General features: G+C 36.5%; 2 protein-coding genes across 6 annotated transcripts in view; one reads left to right on the forward strand and one right to left on the reverse strand.

The window, feature by feature from the left end:
* LOC120422518 (probable nuclear hormone receptor HR38) overlaps window positions 1-5,501 on the forward strand; it is a 202,302-nt gene extending 196,801 nt beyond the window's left edge. For all 5 annotated transcript variants that reach the window (XM_039585976.2, XM_039585985.2, XM_039586009.2 and 2 more), the window contains one exon: window positions 1,368-5,501. In XM_039585976.2, coding sequence (XP_039441910.1) covers window positions 1,368-1,624 — 257 coding nt within the window. In that variant the 3' untranslated portion in view covers window positions 1,625-5,501. The remainder of the gene's footprint in view (window positions 1-1,367) is intronic.
* LOC120422769 (carcinine transporter) lies at window positions 5,237-23,431 on the reverse strand. Its single transcript, XM_039586313.2, has 6 exons — window positions 22,591-23,431; window positions 19,184-19,408; window positions 17,353-17,529; window positions 16,200-17,050; window positions 15,925-16,144; window positions 5,237-7,328 (listed from the first exon to the last, which is right to left on the reverse strand). Exons 1-6 carry the CDS (start codon window positions 22,657-22,659, stop codon window positions 6,912-6,914), a joined length of 1,959 nt encoding a protein of 652 aa, XP_039442247.1. The 5' UTR covers window positions 22,660-23,431; the 3' UTR covers window positions 5,237-6,911.
* Between the last annotated feature and the right edge of the window lie 2,417 nt (window positions 23,432-25,848).

Here is a 25,848-nt window from a genome sequence, read left to right on the forward strand (position 1 = left end):
GCGAAAATATACATAAAAATATCGCTTTGTTTTATTCCCATATTACAAATCATGAAGATTTGAGTAATTTTGCAAGAAATACGTTATTTTGTGAAAATTTGTGTAATTTACAAAAAAAAATTATAAAGTTGCAATGCATTCAAAATTTAGCTTTGATACTCATTTCAATAATTACATTAGGAAAATTGTTGTATTTTCGCAAAAAAAAATCATAAAAATTTCTAAATTTTACAAAATTGATTGTAATAAAGAGAAAATTTATTTTAAAAAAAACTAGTTTTGAAACCTAAAATAACACATTATGAAAATTTTGATATTTCTGGAAAATCAAACGACATTTTATGAAAATTCCAGTATTTTACAAAAAAAAATTGAATTAAAGTGAAAAAGCAATTTCGCTTTGCTTGATACCCATATTGCAAATAATAAAAAAAAATGTTTTCAAAATATACGGTATTTTGTGAAAAAATTAGTATTCATATTTTGAAACTCACTTCATTATCAAAAAATATATTCTTAGTAAAAGAATTGAAAATTTATCATGGTATGGTTGGATAAGGCCAATTTTAGACATATTTCAAAAATACCCTTATTGTCGGTCATCGTCGGTAAGATTATCGCCGAGAGAATTTTCGAAATAACGATAAACATAAATTCGATGATAGTATTATCGAATATCAACCTTGGTATTTACGGTGCCACTTATACTCCATTTATATTTGAAATTTTTCACGTAAAAGTAAAAAGTAAAGGAATCCCCTGCTGCTGCTGCTCGCTAACTGGGCTGAACGAAAAATAACGAGGGGACCACCGATGTATAATATTTTCCTGATGAAATATAAAAATAAAAGTTACTAAAATTTATTTACAATGCTTACTTTTCATATTTCTTTAATTGTGACTTGAAATTAAATAAAAGTTTGAAAAAAGTTATTTTTCTTTAATGAACAGGCTTTTGGCATCCAGTAATCTCTCGGTCATTTCGGTTTGTTTTGGTTTTTTGACGTTTGTCTGCTTTTAAAGGGGGCCGTAGCCCAGTTAAACAACGTCCAGTTAGCGAACTTCTACTGTATATCAAATTTCATGGAATTTGAAGTTACGGCAATTAGAAAATATGCCGTCATTCTTTGACTCAACATAGCCATTCCGGAACCGTCGGTCAATATAGGACATTTCGGTAATAGTAGAAGAATTTTATCATGTCATCGTGAAATTGAAAGAAATGACGATTTGAAGTCATATCGCTGTCCTCAGACCTATCTCAATATCTCTATGATCGTTCCTTGGCTATCTTTTTGACAAAATGGCGACCGCTAAACAAGACAACAACAAAACCACCTAACCAAATCTCTTCCCCTCTCTCTCAGAACGCTACGGCCTGCGGGAACCGAAGCGCGTCGAGCAGCTCCAGATGAAGATCATCAGCAGCCTGCGCGACCACGTCACGTACAACTCGGAAGCGCAACGCAAGCCGCACTACTTCAACCGGCTGCTGGGGAAGCTGCCCGAGCTGCGATCCCTCAGCGTGCAGGGCCTGCAGCGGATATTCTACCTGAAGCTGGAGGACCTGGTGCCGGCGCCGCCCCTCATCGAGAACATGTTTCTCGCCAGTTTGCCGTTCTAAGGCCGCGGAGACGAAAAGACTTGACGTTGATTCGAAGTTTCATCTTGATCATGATTCAGTTTTTCATCGCGTTTGTTTGCAAACTTTTTTACAATCGCGCCCAGTGAGGAACTCAACTAGCTAAGTTTGAAGCGTCAGGTTAAGATCATTATTTGTTCTAACGTTAAAGTAAATGTGCGTACGATTTTAAGCCCAATGCGTGTGAAACAACTAAGATATGTTTCCAATCAATCACTTTACAGTAGCTTAGATTCTCATGTATATCAATCGGTGTGTCCCAAATCAGACCTATTAGCGTGTACGTAGTAATGTTTCTTGCAGTTTATTGTGTAAATAGTACTCCTAAATGTTAGCAAGTAAGAACACACACACCTATACAAATAAGTCGTATTTATGGAGCTTGGCAAATTTTACGGAGTGGCGTGATTTTTGTACGAAAAAATAACATGAGGTTTTATGCACTTAAAAGACACTTTTTATACTGATTTTGTTTATTTACAGAGCGCGAGATTAAACAAATACAAACAAAATATTTAAAACAAAAAAAACATGGAAGAAAGAATTGAGCTGTAGAAACTGATTGACGCAACGAATCGTGACAAAATGAGAGGATTAAGAACTGGTAGTACAAATTTTAAATAATTCAACAAAATAAACAAAATCAATATACGTTTCTTTAAACACGTGGGAGAATGAATGCGAAGGCGCGCGCTTGCGACACAAACCGTCAAAACGCATACAGAGACAGATATCATGACAAATGTGTAGGGTTAAGCTCGAAACCTGTAAATGTGGACCGCAACAAAAAAATAACCTAGAAAGAAGAAAAAAGAATACAATGCGATATGATTATGCTAGTCCATTACGTTAGATTTTTAGGTTTTAAAAATCTCCTCCAATGGATATTTCCGCGAATGCAATTTTACAAAACAAACCTTAAAATAACTTCCTTGCCCAACCCGCAGTTTCCGAACCGCAAACACACACACAGAGAAAGCTGATTCCCAATCGATAAGTTTAAATCTAGCTAAGATAACAATACTCAATCCAGTGAGCACAAATTTACTACTTGCCAGATAGTTGCTAAGTTTGCTAAAGTGTAAGCGACAGATATTTTTTTTAAACACACACACAACACTAAGCTAAGCATAACAACAAATTTACGTTACCAGAACTTGCCATTGATCTTATTTTGTTAAACAGAAGAAAAAAAATATTATTACGTTTTTGTTTTGTTTGATTTTACACACGATAATCACATATCTCTTAGCCCTTAGGATGTACACATTGAAGGAAGAGAAACACAGAATCGCATAAAGGTTAATTTCCCGAGGGTTGTTTTTAAGGATTTGCACAAAAATAGAAAAATATTCTAATATTATCCTCAAAAATGTATAATTTTCTTTGTTTTTACTGCCAAAACCTGAAATTTGTCAAATTTATGTTTTTTAAAGTTTCGCAAAGTTTTCTCACAACATCAAAAACTCGTAGCAAGACAGTGAGCGAAAGAGCAACTCTCTTCTTTTATATTTTGCTATGCTTTCTTTGTTATACTTTGCTATGCTCCCGTTTTTTTTTTTTTTCAGAGCAAGAAGGAACTGGAAAACAAATGAGAGCAAAGCAGTGAAAGCCGGAAGAAAGAGCGAAAGAAAGTCTTTCGCTCGCGGGCTTGTCATTTTTATGTTTGTTTTTTTTTTGCAAAGAAGATTTTTTTTATAATAAAAATATGTTGTAAACTTACAAAATTATTCAATTCAAAAATCATTCTTGATGTTTTCATCTAAAAATCTTATCAAACCTTCAAATGTTATTTGCCAAATTTACATAATTAAAATTTTATTTCTACTAGATTTTCTCACATAACCTAATACTTGTAACATAACAGTGAGCGAGAGAGCAACTCTCTTGTATTTAAGATTCCCGCAGAGCTATGCTCCCGTTTTTTCCAGAGCAAATGTAAACTGGAGTACAAATGGGAGCATAGCAGAGAAAACCAGAAAATAGAGCGAAACGGACGTTGCTTTCTCGATTGCGGTGTTGTTTTTTTTTTGCAAAAATTACAGCATTTATTAAAATAAAAGCAAAACAAGTTGTGAACTAACAACAATTATAAAAATCAAATTACTTAGTCAAAGAATTTTGTAATCATTTAAAATGTATATTCTTGTATAATTCAGGCATGTTTGAGAGCCTTAGTTTTTGAAAATTTGAAATTTTGAACGCTCGCAGATGAAAGGTCAGATGTTTTGTAAACAATAATATTTGAGCTCATGAGGACTTAGCTCAAAATTGTGCCATTTTGTAGCAAACGCGAATTCTGGCGATCTGGATTTTTAAAAAAGGGTCCAATACACTAAATTTTATTTATTTTTTGTTCTTTTTGAGTGTTTTTGAAACCGCTTTAAGTCAGGGGAATTCAAAAACAACCAAAAAGCAAAATTTGTTTGGTTTGTTTCACCTTTTTAAAAAACGCCCCAAAATTGTACCATTCTTTTAAAAATCCTCTTCGGATTGTGTTAACATTTACTTCATTAATATTTTTGAGGATATTACACTTTCAAAAAAAAAATATATATTAAAGCAGCAAACAAGTTTTTACAATAATCTTCGTGTCTATTTATGAATATTTATTTGTAAATTTGCAGCTTGGATTATTTTTTGTCAAAAATAATCAAAATTGAGAATAAGAAAACTTTTCAATTTTTGTGCTGATCTTAATGGAATACCCTTAAATAAAACAAAACATATAAACCAAATTGATAACGAAAAATCGAAAATGAGAACAAATATATTCACGGAGAAAAAACTGCCATTTCAATCAAAAAAAGCATCATGATAGGGTCCCTTCTACCACAGACATGGCACGACCTTTTCCCTTCGATTCTCTCGCAGAAATGCCCCTTACAAAACAACATTACAAAATAACACAAATAGAAAAATGAAATATGTCGAAAATGGAACCTTACCGAACAAAAAACGTCACTTGTGCCTACACAAATGTATAACTTTTACTTGAAAACACGTAGCATAACCCACAGCAAAATGTCCTTCAGAGAAAAAAAAAGTAGTGAAAATCCCGGACCAAAATTCCATGCCTCCACAAAAAAAGTACAGAACATTGAACGATGATAGTAGGTATATTTTGATACATTATTCCAAAAATAATTCCCCGACCTTTCCCGGACAAGTAGCAAACACCTAAAAGTGCCATTTGAACAAGAGAACTAAACATGAAAGATAGAGGAAAAGTGCAGGAAAAAACGTTTAACCGGATCTGGATGCCTTTAAATTTGTCTAATGAATCATATTAAAAGGGAAGAGACATTAAACAAAGAACCCAAAAAAAGTGCGGAAAATGATACAAGGATTTATAGCGCGGACTCACTCTTTCAGCCGAGCAGTAGATTTTTTTGGAATCACTTTTAAAAGCGGACTTACCGTGAGTGCGAGAGTACGATTACACCCTATTCGGAACATTTCGTAGTTTCTAGGTTACAAAACGATAAATTTAGCGCGTCAAAATTGGTAGTGATAACGTGGATTCCTTTTTATTCTAGGACATATTTGTGATATAATGATAACGTTTGAGTTTAAAAAATAAACAAAAGAAAATCTCACGAACTAATTATTGGTTTATTTTCAACAAGTAAAATTACAATCGAATATTTACAGCAAACGAATTCGTATACACTAAGTTCAACTAAATTTACTATACACTGATGAATCTGGAAACGATTGGACATTTTAACTTATTCTAAATTTTTACCTTGCTAAAACGAATATATATTTTTGTGTATCACAGAAGAGCCAATTGACCGAACGAACATAAAATTTAAACAAAAAAAAACTTAACCTTTAGGACCGCAAGAGAGTTTGAGAGAGTGTGTTTCTTGCCAATCTTCAACGCTCCTTCAGAAATAATTATATAATATATTTAGAGTTTATAAACACAGAACAGAAAAGACATCACCGCAAGACACCGGTGTCTCTAAACATACCGACTAAATTGACTATTTAAGAGTTCGCGTACCCCGAAATTGAAATCAAAGGAACAACCAATCGATCGCCGTCCCGAGAAGATTCGAAACAAGACTTGACTAAAATTTACACACTTTTTTCCGTTCTCTGTCTGTCACAAATATATTGGGAGAGCACTAGCTTTAAAACACAAATACTTCTGTTTCCGATCGAATCTAAAGTTCTGCTTTTGCAAATGACAATTCTCTCTCTGTCAGAATCGCATTTCTCTCACTGTCGTGGTTGCGCTCACGAGCGCAGCGCGCGAAAGAGAGGAAGCAAAGAGAGAGCGCAAAACTCATGCAACGGCGCGGACCTTTTGATCGATTCTCTCTCACTGAACTCACACAAACACATAGATATTAACCGTACTCCTATTTGTTCTTACATGCGAGAGACATAAATCTATACAATACACAATAAAGAGAATCCGACAACAACAACAACAAAACAAAAACACAGAATAGTAACTTATTAGATAGAGTAATTTGATTTGTTAGTACAAAGTAGTTGAGAAACAGTAAGATTAAAGCCACGTTGATTTCCAGTATGCCGTTGTTCAACCATCGCGATCCTCGAGTGTCAGTTATAAACTCTCTGCTATTTAGGTTTTTCCTCCTCCCCCAGAAATAAGTAAGTGTACGTGAAGAAACCATCTAAGAAAAACATATCCTAAGAAATGCCTACTCGAAGTGTCGCAACCGATTCTTCGATGCGCTGATGAAATAATAAATTCTCAAAAGAACCGAACAAACATGTTGAAAATTATGTAACGGATAAGTTTTAGTTAAAACAATAGTTTACTGTGTACCCTCCAAACAAGAAAAAAGAAACAAATAATAAGATCAACAGGAGGAAGAAACAATCTGTTATGTGTAGTAAATGAGAACAAATACAAGGAAATAATCACCAACCAACCAATCGTACTTAAATCGCTAGGAAATGCCGATCTGTTGATGCTCTCGATAGAAATATAAAAACAAACAATCCCATGTGTGAATTTAAGGTACATAAAAAAACTCTATCCGTGAAAAACAACAACAACAAAAAAGAGAAGAAGAAAAGTGCAACTCTAGATATGTTAAAAGAAATCCGAAAAAATCAAGAAAAACTTTAATTTTAAAACAAGTGAATGTTGTCAAAGCACATTACAACTATAGAAGAATCAGAGAAAACCGAAATATACATATACGTATTTCTTTATTGTTAAAATATGTTCAAAAAAAAAAGCTCAAACTGTGTTTCATTTCCCACCCGAACTCCCCTAACCTTAAAACCAGTACGTCAACTGCATGGCCCCGTCCGCCGTCTTCTGGGTGTCCATGGTGCTGGCCTGGCGCACCAGTCGCTTCATCGACTGCCGCCGTATCCGGGCGATCTCCAGCGGTGTCTTCTCCGTCGAGGTGGTCGGTTCGTACGCCCGGCTCACGGGCATGCCGGCGTTCAGCTCGAGCGCCGCGTCCGACAGTTCGTGCGACAGATTTTCGTACGAGCCGGCGGGGGATTTCTTCGACGGGACGCACCGGAAGCAGTCGTCGAAGGTCCAGTCGGCGCCGAACAGTTCGCCCTCTTCGAGGGTTTGCGGCAGGCGGTGGTGGAGCGTTTCCGGCAGCCGCAGGCCGGTGAAACCGCCAGCGACCGAGACGCAGCCCATGATGACAAGCGGGAGGACGAGGTTTTCTTTGCCCTGGAAAGAAATTTATAATTATGATTTGCTTTAGGGGAACAACAAAGGCAACTATTGAGCTACCGTCATCAGGGTTGACATTGGGTCTGGGGGGTGACATTGGGTCAAACAAAAATGCAGAAATTTGTATGACCCAATCTCACCCCCAGACCCAAAATAACCTTGGTTTACAAAAGAAAGAGCCGCTGAGATTGAACTTGCTCATAGTCTGAAAAGCATTAAAACATGTGTTTTAAAATAGTGTAATTGTATTTCCAACAATTAAATACCGTCAGTGGAGGTGACTACGGGTCAAAAAAACGATACACCTCTAGTAGTTTCTGAATAACAAAAACAATTTAATAAACATCGGAAATATTTTAACGTAGAATTATACTTAGATAGTTTACTAACATATTCTAAAAATATGGTGGAATTTGATGAACTCTACCTTAAATGCCAATCGTTGGAAAATTGACCCAATCTCACCCCTTAAAAGGAGTGACATTGGGTCAAATGAAACATGAATGATGCTCAAATACAAAGATAGGGTCAAACAAGTCATCCAACAGTGTTTCTTGTTCGAGGGAATCGTATCGACATGCTACAATGTTTGAAGTAGATATTTTCAAACAGAGATTTTCAAACATTTGGGACCTTTCCGAGCAATTCAAAAAAAAATATTAAAAAGATTATTTTTAGATAGCTGCCAAAATGACATGATTTGTTCTAGGAACGAGATTTTTTCAGCTAAGTCATCTAAAGATTTCCCATACACAACCCTTTAAACAGAATTTAGTTTCATTGTGCAGAACCTGATAAATGGTAAAATCCGTAAAAAATCACTTTGACCCAATTGCACCCCCACTGGCTGTACATTTTTCCACAGTCAACAATTAAATATACAAAAATGCCAAATGATATTCTGCTTTTCACTTGTGAGCAATTCTCTTCGAAATCGGCCGATTTCGGCCATTTTTATTTTTTGTATTTTTTGATTTAGCTCAAACTTTGTGGGGGCCTTCCCTATGACTAAAGAAGCTATTTTGTGTCATTGATTCAGCCATACAAGTCTCCATACAATTTTGGCAGCTGTCCATACAAAAATGGTACGTAAATATTCAAACAGCTGTAACATTTGAGTGAATTTTCTGATCAATTTGGTGTCTTCGGCAAAGTTGTAGGAATTGTTGAGGACTATTGAGAAAAAAGTATGTACACGGAAAAAAAATTTGCCGATTTTTTTATTAACTTTTTTTTTACAAAAACTCAATTTCCCAAAATATGTATTTTTTGATTTTCGAGATTTTTTGATATGTTTTAGGAGACAAAAATCCGCAACTTTTGAGCCATAGAGAAGTATGGTCAAAAAATCTGCCACCGAGTTGTGATTTTTTGAAAAAATAGTGATTTTTGAATAAAATCGAAATTTTATACAAAACCAAAACAAATTTGACGTAATTTTTTAATGTAAAATTAAATTTGCAATCGAAAAGTACTTTACAGATTTTTCGAAAAAGGATTCAAAAAATTTGAAAATATTTTTTTCGAAAAGATCGAAAAATTTCACGAATGTTTTATGTTTTAACATTGAAAATCGGACCATTAGTTGCTGAGATATCGACATTAGAAAATGGTGGGTTTTTTGGGTAAGACTTAGAAAACTTCAATTTTCCTGTTTCTTTTAGTTTAAGCCGCTGTATCTCAGCAACCAGAGGTCCAATTTTCAATGTCTCTTAGACAATTTTATAACAAATTTTATGAACTTTTCGAAATAATATTTTCAGAAATGGTCACTCATGGTCACTATTTTTAAAAATCGAAAAACTGCAAATATTTCGCTAAAATCTAACTTTCGGTGGCTATATCTTGAAAACGGAGCCCTTTATCAAAAAATCTGTGAAGTACTTTTCGATTGCAAATTCAATTTTACATTAAAAAATTACGTCAAATTTTGTTTTGTATGAAATTTCGATTTTTTTCAAAAATCACTATTTTTTCAAAAAATCATAACTCGGCGGCAGATTAATTTACCATGTTTCTCTATGGCTCAAAAGTTGCGGATTTTTGTCCCCTAAAACATATCAAAAAATCTCGAAAATCAAAAAATACGTATTTTGGGAAATTGAGTTTTAGTAAAAAAAAGTTGATTAAAAAATCTGCAATTTTTTTTTCCGTGTACCTATTTTTTTATCAATAGTCCTCAACAATACCTACAACTTTGCCGAAGACACCAAATCGATCAGAAAATTCACTCAAAAGTTACAGCTGTTTGAATATTTACGTACCATTTTTGTATGGACAGCAGCCAAAATTGTATGGAGACTTGTATGGGTGAACCAATGACACAAAATAGCTTATTTGGTCATAGGGAAGGCCCCCACAAAGTTTGAGCCAAATCAAAAAATACAAATAAAATCCATTTCCGGTTTTGATAGAGAATTGCTCTTGTAAGCTTCAATAATTTTTTTTGAGAGATCTTGAAAAAATGTGTTATTTTGTCTCTCTTTTGTCTCAATTCTTTCCAAATATCTAATTATTGTGTTGATCTTCCATGTATATGAGATCATTCTTCGTGCGTGTTTTTAAATTATAAATTAACCCCACATTTTTGTGTAGGGTAATATGAACACCCCTATGGGGTAATTTGGACATGCCTTGTGGGGTTATATGGACACCTTTTGTGGGGTAATTTGGACACATGTTGAAGAATAAGTTTAACATTTGATTTTTTGAGCATGTTTTTTAACCTTCAACCTGGTTTTGTAATTGCTTTATATTTTTAAGTGTTTTTTTGCTCACAATATTTCATCAAAGGTTTAAATAATGATTTTGTGATAGAACTATAATTCAATAGGAAGATAACAAATAGTTCAGTGTAGTATACATAATTTAATCATTCATTCTGTAATGATTTAAACATTGATTCTGGATTAGGCACAAGTTTAGTTTTTAGTGATTAAGGTATCGTTTAGATTTATCAAAATCTAGCTTTATTTGGAACTAATTAACCTGAAACCATTCATTTTTTAATTTTACATTCCGTAGTCCTTCAAATTTAAATATTATTTTAAACCAGCATAGAAACCAGAAATGTCAAAGAAATTAATTAAAAACAATCAACATTAGAGTCTAGTTGAACGCCAAATGTGCAGTAGTCAGATTTTCATCCATTCAAATATTGAAATAAATTTATCTAAATTAAAAAATAAGGGTTTTGTGAAAGTCTCATTGCTCACATTCCTTTTAGAGTGTTTTGACATTTTAAATCACTCTAAATTTATCTAAATCCCTTTAAAAACTCAACCGACCATAAAAGTTACTTTTTTAGACCTGACGATAGACTTTCAGGTATGTCCAAACCCAAGTAACATTTTTTGTTGCAACTATTTCGTAACACCCAAAATGTGCTATTGCAATTTTTGATGATAAAAATTGATGAAATGCACAATATTTATACGTACATATCTCAGGCATCGTCCAAGCAACACCCTCAAACAAAAATTGTCTACTTTTTTGCCCTATAATCCCTGCAAAACCTTATTTCTCAACCCTCAAATATTAGTAAAATGCTGACAAAAAGACACGATTTGTTCTAGAAACGTATTTTGCAACAAAATTTACTTTAAATGTCTCAAACACAGTACTTCAAACAAAATAATGTTTCATTGTCTAGATCAGATGTGCCCAAAGTTTTTGAATGGAGGGCCAAAAGTGAAAACCTGTATATTTGAAAAACTGATTTTACGTTATTTTAATCTATCAAATTGAAAAATGCATCTATCAGCAAAAGTTTTTTGAAATTTCAAGTATTTTTTGACATTTGTTTTATAAATATAAATATAAGAGAACAAAAAATGTCATTTGTGCATAAGTGTTGTTCAAAAAAGCTTTAAATCATTTGATTAAAATTTATAAAAAATCTGCAAAACAAAACAAAAACGCGAAAATATTATTCATAAGCATTTTATTGCAATTTTCATGCCTCAACAAACATTAAAACCAGGTTAAACAATAATTTTGTAAGAAGTTTATAAACTACAGTCTGGTCAAAGTCGAGGTTGAACATTTTGTGGCTGAAGACAATCTTAAATTCACAAATTAAATGAAAATGAAAAAAAAATGTGTTAAGTTGAAATTTGTAGACAACATATTTTCAAATCATGGCGCAATTTTTCTTTTACACAGTAAAAAAAGTAGTAAAATGACTGCGTGTAAAACTGCTTTGTGTAATCATTTTTATGTAATATTACACAGTTATTGCAGAACACCACTTTGCACTTTTGCCTAAAATCTTGTACACCCAAATTGTGTAATATCGCATTCGCGTCTTGTCTACTGTTGAGTTGTCAAAAGTTGCTCTCACCCGCAATCAAATCAAAACAATGATTGGGTGGAGCGGCAAAATTTCGATTTTTCTTTGGTCAAAAGCTGCAGTTCAGGTTGTTTAGAGAGTGGAGGTAAATAACTATTGTGGTGAGAAAGTCTTGAATGAGTTTAAGCTAGTCAAAAACCGCTTAATAATCGAACCTGTTCCAGAACGAAACAAATGCGAAGAGAAGGCGAATTCAGAGCGTCTGTTCCCCGATTACATCAAAAAGTTCAAGGTGAAGTTTACCATCTACCCGGCCCCGGAGGTCTCACCGGAAGAAAGTCAATCTGACCAACCGTCGTCGCGGGACGTGACCCCGCCAGAATGCTGCGCGCCGTTTGCATGTTGTCTAACAAAACTGCCATCACCGAGGCAACGTTTCCCAGCAAGAACCTGGTCTGGAACCGACCGTTTTCGATAACGTTACCACCGGAACGTACCGCCAGCTTTATCACCCATCAGAGTAGCTGATCGCCGGCAAGTCGTGGACAACTTCGCCCGTTGCCACTGCACTATCACTGCTCATCAATTCATCGTATTGTAAATACAAATATGGATGTAAAATAAATTTATTATCAATCAAAACGAAACATTTGACATTTACTTTGTAGAGAGAGCAATTCGACACCTATCCCAGGAACCAAAATAACCAAGAGTGTAATATTACACGTTTTATGGTGTACATGCAAAGTGTAATTTTAAGTGCTTTTTCTTACAAAGGTGATGTGCATGCTTTTGCATGCGATTTTACCATCCGATTTTTTGCTGTGTAAGTAAAGTGTACACAGTAAAAAATTGTGTTAATTTCGAAGCTGTAATTTCGGAAGAATTAATATTACCTCTTTTATGGTGTAACTTTACTTCAATTTAGACTGAAAAAGTGACATTACACCAGAAAAGTGGTGAAATTACACATTTTCAGAGGCAAAATTACACATTTTTTCTGACAGAAAAGATGTACCCCTTCCCAGATGTAATATTACCATGATATTTTTTACTGTGTAGCTATAACGATGAATCGTTGCAAAAGTAGTTTTTCCAATTTCATTAAATGTTGGTCTTCTTGGATTAGATGGTAGGCACGCAGATTCATAATTCAATTGTGATGAGTTCAAATCTTGTTGTAGAAGGTTTTTAACCTTCCTAGGATGTTAAGAAAAACTTACGTTAAAGGTGTTAAGGGGTCTATATGACCCCGGAATTGAAAATGCTAGCAAAAATCCATTTTGCAACCGATTTTCGATCTTTTGGACGCAAATGAAAGGTATGGATGTCTAGAAAGGCACCTGTGCTATGCGGTCCCGATTTGGCCACTTTGGTTCCTGGGAATCGATTCCGAAGGAACAAATTTTCCGGCAAACCGGCTTTCATAAGTTTTATTAGATTTAGCTATGGATTAATGCATAATAAACTATAAATAATCTCTAAAAATACGAGTCATACGCTCCGGAACAGGTTGCATGCCATTTGGATCATATCTGGCCACTCTGGAACCGGTTCCGGATACCCTGGAAGTGGCCAGATTGCTATTTTGGTAGAAGCCTATCGTGCGACATATTAAACTTCATGGAATTACATGCCACGAACACTGGAACCAGCAAAAAGACAATTGGACCATATCTGGCCACTCTGGAACCGGTTCCGGATACCCTGGAAGTGGCCAGATTGCTATTTTGGTAGAAGCCTATCGTGCGACATATTAAACTTCATGGAATTACATGCCATGGACACTGGAACCAACAAAAAGTCAATTGGGCCATATCTGGCCACTCTGGAACCGGTTCCGGATACCCTGGAAGTGGCCAGATTGCTATTTTGGTAGAAGCCTATCGTGCGACATATTAAACTTCATGGAATTACATGCCACGAACACTGGAACCAGCAAAAAGACAATTGGACCATATCTGGCCACTCTGGAACCGGTTCCGGATACCCTGGAAGTGGCCAGATTGCTATTTTGGTAGAAGCCTATCGTGCGACATATTAAACTTCATGGAATTACATGCCATGGACACTGGAACCAACAAAAAGTCAATTGGGCCATATCTGGCCACTCTGGAACCGGTTCCGGATACCCTGGAAGTGGCCAGATTGCTATTTTGGTAAAAGCCTATCGTGCGACATATTAAACTTCATGGAATTACATGCCATGGACACTGGAACCAGCAAAAAGACAATTGGGCCATATCTGGCCACTTTAGAAACGGTTCCGGATACCCTGGAAGTGGCCACATTGCTATTTTGGCAAAAGCCTATCGTGCGACATATCAAACTTCATGGAATTACATACCATGGCCACTGGAACCAGCAAAAAGACAATTGGGCCATATCTGGCCACTCTGGAACCGGTTCCGGATACACTGGAAGTGGCCAGAATGCTATTTTGGTAAAAGCCTATCGTGCGACATATCAAACTTCACGGAATAACAAGCCATGCACATTGGAATCAGTAAAATGGTGGCCAGATATGGTCCAGTTGGCTTTTTACTAGTTCCAGCGTGCATGGCATGTAATTACATGAAGTTTGATATGCCGCACGTTAGGCTTTTACCAAAATAGCCATTTAGCCAGTTTCAAGGTATCCGGAACCGATTCCGGAGTGGCCAGATATGGTCCAATTGTCTTTTGGCTGGTTCCAGTGTCCATGGCATGTAATTCCATGAAGTTTGATATGTCGCACGATAGGCTTTTACCAAAATAGCAATCTGGCCACTTCCAGGGTATCCGGAACCGGTTCCATAGTGGCCAGATATGGTCCAATTGTCTTTTGGCTGGTTCCAGTGTTCATGGCATGTAACTCCATGAAGTTTAATATGTCGCACGATAGGTTTTTACCAAAATAGCCATTTGGCCACTTTCAAGGTATCCGGAACCGATTCCGGAGTGGCCAGATATGGTCCAATTGTCTTTTTGCTGGGTCCAGTGTCCATGGCATGTAATTGCATGAAGTTTGATATGTCGCACGATAGGCTTTTACCAAAATAGCCATTTGGCCACTTTCAAGGTATCCGGAACCTTTTCCGGAGTGGCCAGATATGGTCCAATTGTCTTTTGGCTGGTTCCAGTGTCCATGGCATGTAATTCCATGAAGTTTGATATGTCGCACGATAGGCTTTTACCAAAATAGCAATCTGGCCACTTCCAGGGTATCCGGAACCGGTTCCAGAGTGGCCAGATATGGTCCAATTATCTTTTGGCTGGTTCCAGTGTTCGTGGCATGTAATTCCATGAAGTTTGATATGTCACACGATAGGCTTTTACCAAAATAGCAATCTGGCCACTTCCAGGGTATCCGGAACCGGTTCCAGAGTTGCCAGATATGATCCAAATGGCATGCAACCTGATCCGGAGCATATGACTCGTATTTTTAGAGATTATATATAGTTTATTATGCATTAATCCATAGCTAAATCTAATAAAAATTATGAGAGCCGGTTTGCCGGAAAGTTTGTTCCTTTGGAATCGATTCCCAGGAACCAAAGTGGCCAAATTTGGTCCGCATAGCACAGGTGCCTTTCTAGACATCCATACCTTTCATTTGCGTCCAAAAGAACGAAAATCGGTTGCAAAATGGATTTTAGCCAGCTTTTTTGATTCCGGGGTCATATAGACCCCTTAACACCTTTAACGTAAGTTTTTTTGTAGCGCCCTTTCTAGGTGGCGCTGGAGGTTGCTTCCGGTTGCAAAATGTTTATTTTACAAAGTTAGGAAAAGTCAGAAAGTTTCAAGTCTGTAAGTAAGAATGAATAAAAGTTACAGCACATTTTATAAGCCGTCTGGGTCATATAGACCCTAACACCTTAGGAAGGTTAAACGCAGGTTAAGAAAAACTAGGCCAAGTTCAAGTATAACTCATTTCTAAAAATGATGAAAAGAAAAATAAATTGGCTATTTCAATCACATTTAGAAGTGTCAATTGTTTCAATATGTTAGATTTTTAAATAAAATACTTGTTTCGTATAGTCGGAATCAAAGTATGGATCAATCATTGGTTTTATATTATCAACAACTTAAAAGGTTCACAAATTTGACTAAATTGGGGTCGCAGAAATCGGAGTTGATATTTAAAGTAAGAAAATAAAAAAAATACGAAAAACATGATTCGATTATCCGGAGTCCCACACAAACCTTCGGATAATCGAAGCTCGGATGTTCGAGGCTTCGGATAATCGAGTCTGGACTGTATAAATTTTCATGATAATGTCTTGATTTAACAAAGGGAAAAAAAAACAAAACTTAACTTACCAGATAAGTGATAAACGGAATCACAATCAGTCCCAGCCCGCCAATGTAGCTGGAAGTTCCAATACCCACACCACGCACTTGCGTCGGGTAGAGCTCCCCAGCGAACGGATAGATGATCAGGAACGACGCCGAAAGCATCGATTTGGAAAGCAGGTACAGAAACAGCGTCTCCGAAACGGCGTCTTCCGGAAGAACCACCGTAGTTACGCAGCATAGTCCACTAAAATGGAGAATTTTATGAAATTAATTGTTTCTTTGGTTGCTAAAGGACTTACCCCATAATCATCATAATACACATTGGCCACCTTCGTCCCCAGCGATCCATGATGATCCAGCACACGATGTAGCTGGGAATCTCCACCAGCGAGGACAGAAAGAAGCTCAAATACTGATTCTCTCCCAGCGACGGTCCGTAGTAGCTCAACCCCAAGTAAACCGTTTCGTTGACGAACCAGTTGAGCGTAATCAGAATCGTCTTCAGTCTCATGTTCGGAGTTCGGCACAGGTCAAACGCCCCGATGGATACTTCTTCCCTCTTGACGGTTCTTCTCTTTTCTGCGTCGACCCGTGCCTGCAGTTTGTTTTTGAACGCCGCCGGAAACTGCTTCCCGTTTACTCGGGCCATCTTCTCCAGCACTTGCAGAGCTTCTTCCAGCCTGCCCTTCATGAGCAGCCATCGAGGAGATTCGGGCATCACAAACATGTACCCAAAGTAGAACAGGAAGGGTACCGACGTGAACAGCGTCAGCTCGACCCAATCCCGAATCAGGTAGGTCACTCCGGCCAGCATCATCAGCCCGCAGGTGTAGAACGTACACGTCATGACGGTCACAAACGATCGATAGTTCGGACCGACCAGCTCCAGCGCGATTATGAACGGAATTTGGTACACCGCCGGAATGGTCAATCCCACGATCACCCGGCTGAAGGCCCACATGGCAAAGTTTGAGCTGGCTGCGGTCATGAAACTGCCCAACAAAAGGGTGGCAAGACAGGAAAAGTATGACGTTCTTCTTCCGGCGCGATCATTCAGCAGTCCAAACAGGTACACTCCGACCGGACCTCCGGTGTTCAGCGCGACGAGTCCCAATGTGGGATAGATGTCGTACTCGCACACCAGATTGTACTGTGGGAAGTTGAGAAAAATATCAGTATGAATTTCATGAAAACATTGATATAACATATTAATCTATCTCAGGCCTTCATAAATCAACAGGTCTCATAACTAAAACCACTTCAAATGACCGAACCAATCCGCAAGTAATCCTCAATACCGCACCCGGTACGGAACATTAGATAAACGTTACGCAACCCGGACACCGGACGTAAATATGATACTAATCTCACTTGACAGCAACCCTTTCCTTGTTTCGCACGTGTTCGTCCAAAAGTGTAACCTTGAAGAAGCCTTAACCATTAGCCACTTACATCAATCACTATCGACGAGGACACCTCGCTGGTGTTGTACTCCCAGCCGTCGTAGCAGGGTTCCACCGGCCAGGAACTGTTTGGGGGATTCGGAGGTAGATCACCGTTGTTTGCCAGATACTGTCGCCAGTCTATGGCATATCTGGAGCATTTGCTGTACTCGGATATGCCGTTGTACTGAAAGGGGAAGAAGAACAGAAAAACATTATTTTATGAAAGCAGGTTGAATTGAAATCATTTTTGCACATTTTTATTTGTATGAAACTTTTTCCATCGGTTCCTTTTGTCCCATCGACCATTACACATTGGGGACTGTCCATAGAAAAATGCTATGAAAACATTCGAAAATTTTTAAGAGGTTCGATGTATGCATTTATCTCCTAACGATACTTGATTTACCTTCAGTTTAATAGATTCCACAAAAGCAAACAAATCATTGAAATGTTTTATTAACAAATGTCTGGAGTTTTTTTTTTAAAGGTCCAAGAAACCAAATTCTCAGTTTTTGCTTTTTGGGTGTTTTTTCATACCCCTGAAACAAGGCGGTTTCAAAAACACCCAAAAAGCAAAAAACTGGAAATTTGGTTTATTGGAACTTTAAAAAAAAAACTCCAGATGCACTCAAACCCCGATGGTTTGACACCAACTGATGTCAAACGAACGGGGTAACTTTTTAGTTTGAAACCCCTTTTACACGGAGTTCACACACACTACTAAACGTTTGTTTTGAAAGTGTGCGTGAGCACCGTGTAAAAAGTGACAGTTCGTCACTTTTTGCCTTCCTCACCTCAATGAGGAAAGGCTATAAAATCACTCGAAAAATGAACTTCTTTATTCGACCTCTTAGACCCACCTTCACGTATACCTATCGACTCAGAATCAAATTCTGAACAAATGTCTGTGCGTGTGTCTGGATGTGAGTCCGTGCACCGAAAAATATGCACACGATTATCACCGGACTGGCTTAACCGATTTGGACCGTTCATTCGATACGTCTTGGTTTAGAAAAGTACTTCAAAAGTTATGCTAAAAAAACGATTTGGCTAGAGTTTGAAATATTGTAAAAAGGGTGGTTTTTGTAAGAAAACCCATCATGCTATATATTGTTAGAAAGGTATTTGAAAGACCTTTCCAACGCGTTCAAAAGATTGAAGATCTGACAACCCTATCAAAAGTTATGAGCACTTAAGTGTTAATTATACACTTTTTTGAGGCCGGATCTCAAATATTTTGATGAAAAAGTTGTCCGGATCTATCATGCGACCCATCGTTGGATAGATAATCAAAAGACCTTTCCAACAAGCCCAAAAGATTGAAGATCTGACAACCCTATCAAAAGTTATAAGTACTTTAGTGTTTTTAATTCACTTTTTTTGAGGCCGGATCTCAGATATTTTGATAAAATAATTGTTATTTATACACTTTTTTGAGGCTGTGTGGTGTATGAATGCGAGGAAGGCACCAACCACCTAAAGGTGGATTAAGTAACGTTTTAGATTGACTTTGACCAACCAACGGGGTACAAACTAAAAAAGTGTCAAACGAAAAAGTGACCAACCACCGGGGGTTGAGTGTATATCCTAAATTGTTTGTTTTATTTATTTTCAAAACAAATCCGATGTATCAACCCAGTTCTCAAATTACACGTTTGAGCTGACTAACACCCCTCCCCAACGCAACGTGCTCACCAATTACGCACTTCATTCACAAGTTTCCCACCCACAACTCCCAGCTCCGACGACCGTCAGTCAGTAATTAAACACCCAAATGGCAATTAGCTAAACGGTTCACGTGTAACCTGGGCCGGCGATCTATACTTCAAGCAGCTTACCTCCTCCATCGGAATGCCGTACTGCTTCCGCTCCTCGACGGTAAAGTTCTGCAGCTCCGGAATGCTGCACCAGTACTCGTGCGGGACGTCCGTCATGAACAGCTGGTTGAAGGCGCAGAACCCGCACGGGATGCACGCCGGCAGGCAGATCAACCACAGCAGCAGCTTCTGGTACCGGCCAAATTCGCCGATCGCCGGCAGCAGCTCGTCCAGGTCGAACGGTTCCTGTTGACAAGGGGTGAACGAGAAAGGGGTTTGCGTCACAAAGAGAATCAGGATTAGTCGATTCGTGGTTTAGTCGAAAGGGGTTTAAGTACACGTTGTCGCCGAGGGGGTGATGTAAGTGAATTTGAATGGGGCAAACCCGCGCGATGCTAAATGAGGTTCGATGTATGCGTTTAAGAGGGTGGAGGAGTGGGAAGCGCTGGGCGTTTATATAAATGGATTAACAGTCATTTCCACGGTGTGTTAGTCGCGTTTGCTACGAAGGGAACGATACTAATTTGAATACTGGAACCATTCCAATGGAAAAAATACAAAACAGATTTATCATGCTAGAAATTTATGAGCTAAGAACTTGTGACACATTCTCCGGGCTAGTATACCAGTGGGAAAATTTTAAAACTTGATTTAATGGAAAAACAGATGTTGTGATTGGATTCTGAATAGTTTAACAATTGTAAAACCAACTTTTACAAACATTTAAAGATTTATAACCTTGACTTTTGACGCAAGTGAAGTTTAAACTGCAATAAACTGAAATATCGGGTTTCCAGGCACCTCAATCAAAAAGCAAAAAAAAAGACCGCAAAACGACCTCCGGAAATCCTAAATATCTCCGGTGGTCAGGAACCATTTTTCCAAAGCTGATCATATCCTGAAAATAGGATTAATTTCCCGTCGAATGCAATAGGTATCCAAATCGGTCGAAATAGGTCATTTTTTTGCAAAGATCAGTGTTGAGAATTCCGTGACGGTACAACGCATGCAGAACACTCTTTTTGTAAAAGTCTGCGTTGTAACGTCACGGAATGTACAGCGGCTGCAAAAAAAATAGCTTCGCTTTGTTTTAAAAACCAATAATGGTATTTGAATTATGGCAGTTAATTTCACGTTAAAACACATAAAAATTCTAGTTTATGTTGATTATCAAAGCAGAATCAAAGCCTTTCTAAAAAATATTGAAGGAACAACATTCTCAACCGTTGTAACGTCACGCTACATATACGCTCGTAGAACAGCAACCGAAACGTCAAATCCTTAGCTCAAAGTTGATTCTTATGACAAATTTAACGTACTTTCAGAATCTGTAAAAATATTGAGATGTTTTCTCTAACATGTACAACCTGCAAACTAATTAGGTCACTTTATTGTACACAATTGTAGAGTATTTCTGAAAAGGTCCTATAAACATATGAAATACAATAGCTTATAGAACCTTTTCAAAAATATCTTTAGAATTATTCTATAATAACATACTTTTTTCGCTTATTTTAAGCAGATTTTAGAATACCGTGCAAGCCGCTTAATTTTTTTTTTTTGCCTTGACAAATAATAATACACACCAATTTCTTATTACTGAACTCAGTTAAATTTACTGAAATCTACACTACTAAAATTTTCAGTAAATGAAAACTTGCGGAAATTTCAGCAAACTTTGACAGCTCCATACAAATTTTAACTGATGTTCAGCGAAAAACGAACTGAAGATTTCAGTAGTGCAGTTTTCAGTAAATATTAACTGATAACAAACATCAGAATTTGCTGTGTAGGGTTGTATGGCCATAAGGAGCTATTAGAATATGACAAACAAACACACAAACTAGCACGTTTTTGTGTTTGACAAATTCGCAAACACAAAATAAGTTAAATTACTCTGTGTCGCAAACATAGCAAATGTATGCAGGCTAACGTTTTTGCTAACAAACAAAGCTGGCAAACTGTCAAAAAGTTTGTTTGTTTGCCGTAGTCAAATAACTCCTTCAATAAGCAGCAGAGCAATTTTCCCAAGAACGAAGATTTTTTTAGAAATTTAATTTTTTGTCTTTTAATTATTTGGATGAAATTTTGTGTGTCCTTTTTCCATGAAGTCATTTTTCATCAATAGTTCATCCATACAAGTTTTCATACGATGTAAGCTCTGTTAATACAAAAGGCTTTTAAAATATTCAAAAATCTGTAACAGAAAACGGTTTTTCTTATTGATTAGGTGTCTTCCGCAAAGTGGTAGGTATTGCTTAGGATTTCTTTACAAAAATGCACTGATTTTTCACACACAAAATTATTTTTTGCAAAATAACCATTTTGGAAAACATTATTATTTGATTTATTTATGAAATTAATGTCAAATTTGCAATCTAAAATTACTTTACATAAATTTAAACCTCTTACACTATTTTCGAGTTACAGTCCAAACTCGATTATCCAAGATGGCGACCAAAATGGTGATGATGAAATATTCAAAAGAAAATCTTTTTTTTTACAGGCAATCAACCATTTAAATTTGACTAGAACTTGAATTCAATGTTAAAAGTAAGAAAATAAAAAAATACAAAACAATTTTTTTATCGTGATTCGATTATCCGAAGTCTCATACAAACCATCGAATAATCGAACTTCGTATAATCGAAACTTTGGATAATCGAGGCTTCGGATAATCGAGTCTGGACTGTATATACACTGATTTTTTATGATAGTGAGTTGTTTCACCTGTAAAAATTACCAAGCTGAAAATTAATGTTTCGCACAAATCAGATTGACAGTTGATTATTTAAAAAAATGAATATTTTGCACAATCCACTTTTGTATGAAACGTTGGAGTTTTTTAAGAGTTTACATATGTTTTCTGAAGAGTCCTAAATAATATCTCATCTTTTCACGGATTGAATCTTATTTTAAATTCGTCCAATCAAGCTCATACTAATTATTTGTCTTTTTTATACATCATTAACTGGCTGTCCAATGCTGTACAACACAAACAATTTCCAACTCTTCCTTCCAGCAAAATATTTATCCTAAGCACTCAATTGAAATTTTCACTTTCTCCTTTTTCCCGCAGCATTGCATCATAAACAATTCCTTTTCCGTCAATGAGTCTTGTTGCGCAACGGCACGATCCTTATGACTTCATCGCACGCGTGAACCCATTTCTTATTCAAACTTCACACTGATGACCGACAATTGATGCCTCGCAGGGATATCCGAGCCTCATTCCCCCATGAATTGTGACCTGTTAATTTGCTCGCGCTCGATCACCATCCTCATTGACTCAACGCATTCACGCACCACACAATGACCTTCTCAGCCCCGAGGGTACGGTAAGCAACTCTTCATAATTGACCATTGTGTTTACGCTCCTTTTAACAGATGCACTTGAGGTAAACATTGATTTCTTGGATTTTCCTTACATCGGACACGGGCTTTTCTCCGTCCTCGGGTTCCTTCAGCGGTTCACCAGCCCCGTCGGTAGCGTCCATTTTGGTCAGGATTTGGTTGACTGACCAAGTCGCACAACTCGGTGTTATTCAATTAAAAGGGTGCACCCTTTGGCTGAGTAGCTTCAGCAGAACCCCAGCTCTCTGAACGGCGATATCGATCCACCAGGGCTAATTCCGAACTACTTTCAGGTGTGCTGCAAAGTTCTTCCGATCATTTGATCTAGCTTTTTCTGAGCGGTTCTTGAGCACGGTATCGATTGTCAACGCGTTGAAGTTACGGATAGTCGTCCGAGAGACATCCGAGACTCTCGGAATCGGTCGGCGGAACGCTTCAAGTTACGCAACACGCGCGAAAAAATAGCACTAATTGGTAGCCATATTTGTTCCAGTTTTGTAATCCTTCAGCAGCACAAGCCACATGGTCTACGACCCAGCCGTACTTGACAAACACGCAAAGTTTCGAACCGTCAATCGCTGCGTCCCGAACAGAACTGACGACAGGTGCGGAGTTCAGCTAGAACCTTACTCTACCGGGAGAACTCACGGGAACGACCGTGAACGCGGCCATCGACGAAGGGATTGCGGTGGAAAACCGCCGAACGCGTCGTAATCCAATTACGGCTATCATAACAAAAATATGTAAACAATGAACGCGACCACGCGCCAGGTCGTCGATTTTCGGGGAGATGTGCACAGGTAGAACAAGGAGCTCAACGACGCGGACAACGCACTGGACGAAGGTAAGCGCGCCAAAACTGGATGAACAACAACGCGCGAAGAACGTCAGAACGGGGCAACGGACAACTTAGAACAGCGTCTAGAACGTTGAGTTACCCAGGTCTACTAGCTTGCAGTGTTGATATGTTCTAACGACGTGTGCCTGTTTCTAAGAAATAAAATAGATGGAAAGTGAAACGGTCGTGGCGGGACGCCGACGTCTAGCACAACTTGGGAGAGATCAAGATAGATGCATGCATTTTCGCATTGTTCAAGGTAGACTGACCAGTTGTTCTGAGCGTGGGGTGGGTGGAAACGAAGAGGGGTACACTGATGTGGGAAAATATTAATACAAAGTTTTTACTTTGTACATGTTTCGCAAAAGGTAATGGAAATTGTTAGATTTGTAATACTTTATTATTTACCTTTCATATTTTTGGCTATAATTAAGTTAAATTCTCAGCAATAGCTGAGGGAGTATTATCTTGTTTTTCTCCCAACAAACTATATCATTAAGATAAATGTATTAGACACCATTGAAAGGGTCTCTCAAAACACTGTACTGCATTTTTAAACTTTTAAAAACTATTATGAGTTGAAAAATAAAGGTAAACACTGAATTCTTATTTATAACTTGGCTAGACATCATGAGAAGAAAATTGAATTATTGACTTCTTTATGCACTTTCTTTTTAATTTTCTGATACACAGTAAAATGAAATGAAATTTGGGAAAATGTTTTATTTGAAGGTGTTATTTATATTTTTATCTATATTTTTATTCATTATTGTCTCTTTTTTTTTGTAAAAAGTAGAGAACAAACACATAGATTTCCGCATATTTTTTGATAATCCAATTATTTATCTTTTCCCCTATCTGTGGTTGTTTTAGTATTTATTCAATCACTTTCAGTTTTTTTTATCTTATTTGCTTTTTTTTCATATTCTTATGGAATGGTTCTTATGGTATTCCAAGCTTCAGTTCCCGTAAGGATACGGGTTTCGTCTTGTAAGCGGAAGGTTATAGGTTCGATTCCTGTCTGGCTGAGCAAAGTCAAATTCCCTTCAAAGAGTAAAAATGCTCACTGGAAATCCTGAATTTGTTTCAAAGTAAGACAATTTTACAAAAAAAAAAACTTACTAAGTAAAAAGTCAAATCACCAACGATACATTTTTTTAATTTTAAAATTGTGTTATCTACTGCTTTTTAAGAGCCTAATTTTATGTTTGAGATTTTTTAAATCTTGAAAATGTATTATTCAAAGAACCTCGAGCTGTACATGTTTAATAAAATTTCAAAAGTTTGGTAGGATAAGTAAAAAAAATAACTTTGGGTTCTCAAGTGTTAATGAAGCATGATTGAAAATATGAGTCAATTCGAAATCAAAATCACAAACCTAAGATTTTATGGATAATATCTGTTTAAAATTAATTTAGGAACAATTATTCAACTTACGAGAATGTAAAAAATATTTTTAAAACACTTTAAAGGGTAGGACCCTTCAGCACTTAATTGTCAATTTTTATGTATGTACAATGGTAAAAACAAGATAAAAATCCATTTTTGATAACTTTTTTTCTTTTTAATGCAAACAAAATAGAATGACAAGACAAGAAATTGATTTTAAATCCGTCGCGGTCCTTAAAAAGGTCATTGTACTCAGAATAATTTGCTTTATCGTTGTGAACAATATGTAATATCACAAATTTAAGCTTAATTTTAGGGCCCAATTCTCTAGCATGAAAAAAAGTGAATTTAAAATGATGAAACTTTATTTTTTTTTGAGGTCAGGAGTGTTAAAGTTCAAAAAAAATTAACTGTTAAAAAAACATTTTAAAATATTTTTTCTAGATTTCAATCAAATTCGGCTAATTATTACGATTTAATTTTTAATTTTAATAAAAATAAAGATAGCTAATCGCAAGATGGCAGATTATTCAATAAAAATATAGCAATGATAATTACATAGAAATTTCAACGAAAACTGTTAAACACATTTTATAATATTTTTTGCTAAAATATTAAAAAACAATAAGGATGGAAATTGTGAATTAAGTTTTTGTTTACCTTTTTATACGCCAAATATTAAAATTTGAAAACGAAACATATCCTTTTTCTTTCTTAGTTATGGACATTTTGAAAGATATAAGTAATTTTTGCGGTTCATATTAACATTTTGGGCATTTGGATCAACCAAACTCATACAATTTAGCTCTATAGTGGATGATGAAAAAAGAAATATGAAATACATTCGAGTACAATTTTACCTATGGTTTTTTTTTTTGCAATATATATATTTTTGACAAAACCTATTAAAATATACAGTTATTTTTACAGTATTTGTAACAATGTAATTTGGCTGATTTCAATCAATGTAAGCATTCTAGAATCTAGATTGAGGGAAATTGGAAATTTGTTTGTTTTATCAAAGTTTTTTTCATGCTTTTATTATTATTTTTATTTTTGGACAATCATTTCATTTCTCGTCATACGATAAAGTAAAATTATCCGA

Source organism: Culex pipiens, chromosome 2 (genome assembly GCF_016801865.2).
Source record: "Culex pipiens pallens isolate TS chromosome 2, TS_CPP_V2, whole genome shotgun sequence".
NCBI lineage: Eukaryota > Metazoa > Arthropoda > Insecta > Diptera > Culicidae > Culex > Culex pipiens.